Below are 8635 nucleotides of genomic sequence, written 5' to 3'. Positions count from 1 at the left end.
TTGCTTTATATTCTAAAAGAGTTAGTCAAGGTATGAATAGGACTATTTGTAATCTTTTATCCAGACCGATTCCATCTAATAAATATCCCATGTGGATACATATCGCTAAACTTATCATTGATACCAAGACAAATCTGTAAGACTTTTCTTAAAAAGAATTCAAATACATGTTGAGGATTACATTTGTGACACAATATCATACATTATCATTTCAATGGATTGGAAACACAACCCCAAAAATCATGTATCAATCTTACATTTGAATAATTTTTGCTAGGCCCTATACTAAGAGTCGGTGTTTCTTTATTTTGTATAGTATTATATCATAGTCAAACAAGTTGATTCTTGTTTCTATTTTATGGGGTTTGATTCTTGTTTGGTTTCCGTAAGATGGGCTGTCATTCTAATATTGTATGCATTACTTAGTTTTAAAATCACATTGACCTTAAATCATATCTACCACAGTACTATTATCTCTTAATTATTATGGGATGAGCCGAATAAGATCAAGAAGCTCAAGCTTTTTTTTGTTTTTCTTTTCGTATTATTGCAATTATAAAAGTTCTGTCCTACTCCATGTTTTCCTTTCGGTGATAATAAAATTCTAAGTATTTTCGATGGCTCCAAATGGAATATGTTGGGACTATAACATAAAAAGTCAAAATGTGTTGCAGCTTATATTATTTTCCTGTTACTACTAACTAGTGAGTTGTACTATATTTTATGACTAAATTTCCAATTGCTTGATTAATATGACAGTTGTTATAATTTATTGCTATTTTTGCTTTGGGGATTGGGATCTTTGGCCTCATTGTACTGTTTATGAATGTGAGAAGTTGTGTTTGTTACACAAACTTAGTATTATCTTAACCAAAATTAAAAAGAAATCATAGGAATAAGAGATAGACTTGGTAATAATCAATTTCTCAAACAGTAAGTATAGCTGTATCGGCACCTTCAAACACGTGATCAAGTAGGTTATATTTTAATTTAAACTCAAACTCTCACCTCCAAAGCTAGAATTAAACCAAAGCCATAAGAGGTGGGAAGATGACCTATGATGGGGGAACCAGGAAACCTCATCTTGCCATTGTGTTTTTAAACATACATCCCAAGCTTTCAGTACATGTCAGTAATGGATGCTGATGATCATGCGGAGACAGAACTGAGTTCAAAGATCATGAAGAGAAAAGTTTAATCACACAATTCTATCCCATTGGCTATTGACGCACTGAAATTTCGCACATGTATCTGTACCCCTCAGGTCCATAAACTAAATGAAAGGATAAAAACTGAAACTTTGGATGGGATTGACATTAATGTTTTTGTCTTGTTACTCTTGCCATTTCATCAATATTCCATTTTAAAATGTCACTTTATTTATTATTATTTTTATTATTTATTTAATTATAAGTATAATTTACCACATTCTCAACCAAAAAAGAAATAAAGAGCAAAAAGTTAAGTAAATTGATGATGTTGAACATGGTTGTGGATTTGAGAGAATTTTTTGACGAATTCCTAAAATAGGTTAACCAAGAAAAATAAGGGGAGAGAAGAAATTATAGTCGCCAATTTTAGCTTTAATATTTTTTTTTTTTATGGATAATTCAATTTTATGTAGATTAAATTTTTGTAGTTTATTGTTATGTAATTGTATATGTAGAATCAATGGAGATTCTACACAAAAAGCCTCTGAAATCCTAATAAACAAATCTTTCTTTAACTATTTACTATAATATATATGTTCCTTATTTGCATGTTCGATTTTATTTATGTGCATTCTAGTTGTGGTTTGATTGATTCTTGTGGGTTTTTATTTTTATTTTTTCATTTTGTTTGAGAAAATGTGTAAATCGGATTTGGTAAAATTATTCTCACTTTATTCATCTATCTCATTTTAGTCGTAAGTTAGTCAATGAAATCATGTTGGCCATGTTTCACTCTAATAGCCCCTCCTTTTAACCTAAATCTTTTGGTTATGTATAATATAATTAGTGTAACTCAAAGCACTTTGCAGTAGATGTGATAGAGTTGTTTCGCCCCCATCAATAACATAAACTTAATATTACTGTTATTTAGAGATTGGTTGGGGATTACGACCACTACAAGTGTATGCAAGTTCATCATATTTATGCCAGGGGTCTCAATAAGAAATATATATATATATATATATTTTTAAATGTGTCATAGTAAACAAATGCAATAGCAACATTTTATCCTAGCTCACTTATCTTGCTGCATTGGCTAATCTGCGTAGCTTAGGCTGTGGGCAAAGGCTTACATACTCCTTAGTCCATTTTCTCCCCTTTTTATGTCCTACTCCATGCTTGGGTTATGATGCATCTTCTTCTTAATAATACTAAAAACATGCTTTTTAACTAGTTTATGTTGGTACTTAGAAGATCACAACTCAGAAGATCACAACACAATTCTTAATGTATTACTTAAATGCACGCACACATAATCACACCAATAAACCATCCAGANATTATTTTTTGGGGTGGGATGGTTTTGAGATGACATATAGTATTAACGGGCACAAAAGGCACCTGAGAATCTTCATTGTTTTCTCTTCTTTTTGATAATTAAGAGAATAATTTATTAGAATGAAGGATTGCTCAAATGCAAGATCCCTTAAAGAATCACTCATGGACTCATTAGGTCCAACAAATCAACATTGGAACTAAATGACACGCCCCCAAATCCCAATCATTGCAAGCAAGATTTTCACGAAGAAGTTCTTAGCATTCATTAATTTACATAAGCCATGGTACTACAGATCAATTCATTCTCTTCAGTTCTTGTATAAGTTGGGTGGAATTCTATACCCCAAGGGGTAGCCCAGTTGGTTGGGGATCACTCCTCATTAAACTGACACAACAACAAAAAATGTTTATTACAACCACAAAAATCGTTGCAATAATATCGAAGTCATTGCAATAGTTTATGCGAAGTGTTGCAATAAAATTTGAGAAGTTTGTGCTACAAAAAATTTTTGTTGCAATAAATCTTAAATATTTTAATGAAAATTTTGATGTAATAATATATTTGCTATTGCAATAAACAGTTTATTACTTCGAATATTTTGTAGCAATAGGCTATTATTTCATGAATTTTATTACAATAGATTGTAAAGAATTGACAAAAATAATTTGGGTTCAAATTATTGCAATGGTATATTTATTGTAATAGTTATTTTTTTTTTCATATTTTTTCTTACAATATATTGTAAAATAATTGGAATTAAATCATTGTAATAATATATTCATTGCAGCTTCATGTTTGTCATTGCAATAGATTGTAAAATAATTGATATTTTAGTTATTGCAATGTTAAATTTGTTGCAATAAGCCATCTCTTTGAAAGTTCTATTATATATATCGCAAAATATATAATTGGTATCAAGTTATTACAATGGTTTCTTCAATTTAAGTTATTAAAAAAATTTGGTTTCTTCAATTTAAGTTATTGCAAAAAATTTCTAAATTCAATTTAGTGTTAAAATCTCTATTACAACTGAAAATTATAAATTAATACAACTAATTATTGTTAATGTAATAATTTACTATTTTTAAGTTACTATTGCAACGACTTTTAATTTTAAATGTGATATTATGTCTAATACCACTATACTAATTTTGTTGTGTTAACACTTGATGTAATAAACTTATTTTGGTGTAGTGTGAGGTCATTAATTCGAATCTCCTTTTCCCCCTTCCCTTAAGCGAAAACTTATTTTAAAAAAAGTTGGGTGGTACTGTAGGTTTGAATTATGTGGCTAATACATTCAAGTAGTTTAATTTTGAAAACAAATGTGTCAAACAGTGCAATCTAGATGGGGGAGAAAAGAGAAATACTTTTATGATTAAGTATACAGTTTGGGAAACATTACCGAAGTTCTTTGATGTTCATGCTAGAATAAGTTTGCATAATTAACATTGGAATCATTCCAAATAAATTTATTCAATCCTAATCAATTCATTCCTAATTTAAACATTACCAAAATCAAAGGTTTGGTTTATGAAATGTCTCAGTTGTTAACAAATGCGCGATATACCTTTTCTTTTTGATAGGTAAATGCACAATAATTTCGCAAAATGATGAAATTATGATAACATCAACTTAGATGGAGTTGATTAGGTAAGATGATAAATATGATGAGAAGAAATTATTATTTTGGCTCATGTCCACTTTTGAGTTTAATAAAAAATGAATGTATATGTTATAAACGCATATTAATTTGATTTATTTAGTTAGCTTTGTTAAATATTATTACATGAGTAATGTTAACTTAGTCATTAGTAGACTATATTTTAAATTTATAGTGAATATATATATATATATATATTCTTATGTATATCTATAATTTTAATGTTTATTTTTATAAATTTCATTAGGTGTTTGTGCATCTTATAATACACGATATAGAAAAAAAAAATGATTCACATTCATGTTTTGACAATTATGATTATAATTAGTAAGAAAGTGCTTATTTTGGAATGCCCATCTTTTGGGGATTTTAGTTTCCAGAAATGAGATTATTTCATAGAACCCAACTTTGAGGTATTTGCCAGAACCACTTTCCTTGAACAATTAAGTCACTTAAAAAAAATTGTGATTGTGAAATAATCATTTTAGGGGAATGTGGATAAATAAATCAAACTAGGAAAATCATAAATAAGAAAAAAGTTGACCTTGTAAGCTCATTTTCTTGTATCTTACCCTCACGTCCCAGAATATAGTCCAAAATTCGACTAGGAAACTTATGGATGAAATAACCTTAAAATCTTGTCTCATTCTTAGGAAATTTATCTATACATTGCAGTTCATCATTGTATTCCACTTTCTGTAAACTTATTAGATTTAAGAGGGAGGTTGTCTTTGCATGTATTTTCCCAAATTGCTACATTATTCTTGATGCAAATTGCTACTTTATACTTGATAAAAATTGCTACAACCTATTTTTTGAGGATTCCCCTAGTTAGTCAACCCTTTCATTATGCTACATTTCCCAATCTTTGTTGTGTATCTGTTCTTTGGTATAGTTATTTGGTGTGACAAGAGGTGCAAAGGGGAACTTCTTGATTGGCTTGATGCCCCTTGTCTCCTCTCTTCTTTATATTTTTTTGATAGGTAAGTAATGCACTGTTATTAATTAGAGAGAAGAACTTTTGAGTTCATGATGATGAACACAAAGGAGCAAAAATACAAAATACAAAAAGTATCATATGGATAGTGTAAGTGAAGCTAGAAACTCAAGCATGGATAAGCAATGAGTTGAACCCAAAATCTAGACGAATCAAAAATAGTGCAGTGAAACACTCTTTTTAATTGATCCTAAGAGACTTTAGTGTCCTCAAACAAACTACAATTCCGCTCCTTTCAAACAATGCACATCAAACAACCCAGTATCAACTACCAAATTCCAAACATCAGTTGTATGCTTCCCGAACCTTATATATATTTAATCATATATATATATTTATTTATTTATTTATTTATTTATTTATATATTTTAGTTGTTGAATACAAAATACATTAGATGTTTCATTACATAAAACTTATAAAAATAAAAAATACTTTTAATTAATGACACATGCACTTAACATACACCTCATCACAATCATCATAATATATTAACAAAATGACTTAAATCCTAATGATAATTATTAATTACATATCCAAAATTTAACGAGTAAAATTAATTACTGGAACTTGCTAATTGATTTTTTTTTTTTTTTTTGAGAGGAAACACTGTAATTTTATTGATCAAAAGCTGACTCGGCATGGATTACAGGAAAAAGGTGTGAAGGAACATCCTCTATTTACACCGATAACTCGCTAACATGTCTCGCATGTCTAGCAATGTTTTGGGCTGCCTTGTTGGCCTATTTTAGCTTATGATTAAACTCAACTTTTGGGAATTGCTTTGCTTTGCCCTTTGCTTCATCTAATAGGTGTCCATACTCTACCAAGGATAATTCTTCTTGCCTTAGACCATCAATACTGATCTTTGAGTCACTTTCAAGGACAATAGATGAAAGACTGAGATCGAAAGCAAACTATAGTGCTTTCTTTGCTGCTATCACTTCAACTGCAATGATGGAGAAGGGCAGTTGGAAGCTCTCTGACATGGAGGCTATTACACTGCCTTCCCCATTTCTGACAATAACTCCAACACCAGCAAGGTTGTCTTCTCTAAACACTGCCTCGTCAAAATTTACTTTGATTTTCGACCAAGGAGGAGGTTTCCAGATAAGTCGAGGTGGAGGTTGGCTAAGCTGATTAGGTGGACGTGGAGGTATGGTGCCTCCAAAAATACAGTCTACATGATTTTTTGACAACGTCTCCACCCGTAAGTTCATTGAATCCTTCTAGAACAGCACAAGCCCTCCTCCTTTGTTGATTTGAGGGGCACAGAACATGTGATCAAATTTCAAATTTCGCTTAATACTTTTTAGCCTTGCTTCATCCGCTCATGTTTCAGCAATGAATATGATGGAGAGATCTTTTTCCTGGAAAAAATCTCCAAGCTCTCTCTCTATCACCTAGTTCTCAAGCCCACGATAGTTCCACACTAAAAGACTCATAGATCTTGGCAGGGCTGCACTACAGCCTCCACCAATGTATTTGTGCACATTTTGGATCTGTGAAGGACCTGAAAACGTTTGTTAGGAGAGTTGGGGCCATTTGCTTCACTGAGACCTAATTTTCTCTTCCTTTCAGGTACGGGTTGTGGTTCAGACATTCCTGGACTACACTGCCCTAGTAGGCATTTCCAAGTTCTGAGATTGTTTGTCGTGCCTGTGATTTCAACCGTTGATGGAAGAGTCGGCTAGGGTTTTTTCACTTGATGAGGAAGTACGTTGAATATTTTGAGAGCTAATGCAATTTGCATTGAAGCAAAATTCTCCAGCATTAACTTCCATGATTCTAGGAGCCTCTTTTTCCTTATCCGTTATTGCCGTTTCTGAGCTATCATTGTTTAATTTTTGAACCAAGACGGATTTTGAGGGAAATACCGACTAATTATGGTGCAATATTAATTTCTCCTTTAAACTGGCAATCAAACTATCATCCACTTGTAGGCCACCTGTAACGCACTCCTCTTGCACATTAACTTCAGCATTCAACTCCATAGAGACGGAATTAATGCTCTCCCCCGATCCTTCGGTATCCGCGTCCTTATGGCTGAGGCCGCTCTCGCCGCTGCATGGGCAGCCATCTTGGCTTTTTTCTCCCTGGACTTGCTGCTTCGTTCCTCATAATAACTCAGAACATAAACCAAATCCTTGCCGGAGGATTTGTACGATGGAGCTCATAAAAAAGAACCAAATTCTTGCTGTTCCGTTGTCAAAGCACCTTTGCTCTGAATCCATATGTCACAGTCCCTATTATCATAATTTAAATGTCCACACTAGTAACACATACTCGGTAGGGGTTCATACTTGAATTTTACCTAGTGTTTGCTTCCATTTGGTAGAGTAATCACCCTTCCTCTACACAGAGGACTTGTTATGTCAACCACTACTCGCACTCGAAAAAAACTGCCTCCGTCATCATCAGTTCCTCCGTTCGATTTTTGAATATCTCCAACGGTTTCACATAGTTTCTCAGCCACTTTCCTTGATTGAAAACTTAATGGGATGTCATGGACCTGCACCCAAAAAGGGACTTTCTCGAAAACAAGCTCTCCAATTGGAGCATCATTCATATAACGTTGCATGACAATCAAGTGCTTATTGAAGCTCCATGGTTGACTCTTCAGAATTTTGTCCACTTCTGCCAGATTATTGAAAATGAAAAGTACTATGTTATTTCCTTGGTTACGAATTTTGAACCCGTTATCTGTCTTCCATAGTTGTTTGAAAGTTCTTGCTACTGCCTCCATCTGAAGAAAGTGTGAGGTTAAGAATTTCGCTGCAATAATGAACTCTCCTTTCCTATGATCCTCAGGAAGGATGAAGTCAAATTGTTCTTTGTCTGACAGAGACATGTTGTTCCAACTCATGGTCAGTTGCTCCATGGCTATACTATCAAGTTTTTCATGTAGCAACGTGAAGGAGAGTAAAAGAAAAAAACTGTTTCTCACGATTAACCCCACAACAAAAGCACCACTAGCTTTAAGAGTATACCTGATACTCCTAAAGAAAAACAGAAAAAAACCAGACAAACTCTCCTTTGCGGAAGGGACTAAACTTCTACAGAAATTTGATCTTCAACTTTTTATTTATGAAAATATATTAATTTATACGTAGATTACGGGAATATGCTCGTGCCGACTAATTAAATAGGCTGCATGGAATTTTCAGTACAAAGTTGAAAGCGGATTTGGCCAAAGAGAAGAAAGTATTTTTTTTTTTTTTCCTGGGGTTATTTGCCATTGATTATTATTGGTTAATCTGACTTGTTTTTTTAATAATCATCTTAAGACAGAAATTGCTATAGGTCCTACAACTTTTTACTAAAATTCAGTTATAAATAGTGGTAATTAAAAAGGAACTTCTATCACTCACGAACATTGAAGCACCTTAACCTCCTAACAAGTTTCACTTTGTGTTTGAGTTTCTATGATTTTGTACCATTGCAACTAAAACTATTCTGCAAATTAATACAAAATTGTTTTGATTAG

At 32.5% G+C, this 8635-nt stretch overlaps 1 protein-coding gene across 1 annotated transcript; it reads right to left on the bottom strand.

Annotated features, from left to right (window-relative positions):
* Positions 1-7462: 7462 nt before the first annotated feature.
* On the bottom strand, positions 7463-8029 carry LOC136067948 (uncharacterized). Its single transcript, XM_065774433.1, has one exon. It carries the CDS (start codon positions 8027-8029, stop codon positions 7463-7465), a length of 567 nt encoding a protein of 188 aa, XP_065630505.1.
* Positions 8030-8635: the final 606 nt, after the last annotated feature.

This window comes from Quercus suber, unplaced genomic scaffold (genome assembly GCF_002906115.3).
Source record: "Quercus suber isolate HL8 unplaced genomic scaffold, Cork oak 2.0 scaffold_92, whole genome shotgun sequence".
NCBI classification, from domain to species: domain Eukaryota; kingdom Viridiplantae; phylum Streptophyta; class Magnoliopsida; order Fagales; family Fagaceae; genus Quercus; species Quercus suber.
The sequence above is the reverse complement of the archived record's forward strand: the minus strand, read 5'-3'. Positions and strand labels throughout refer to the sequence as shown.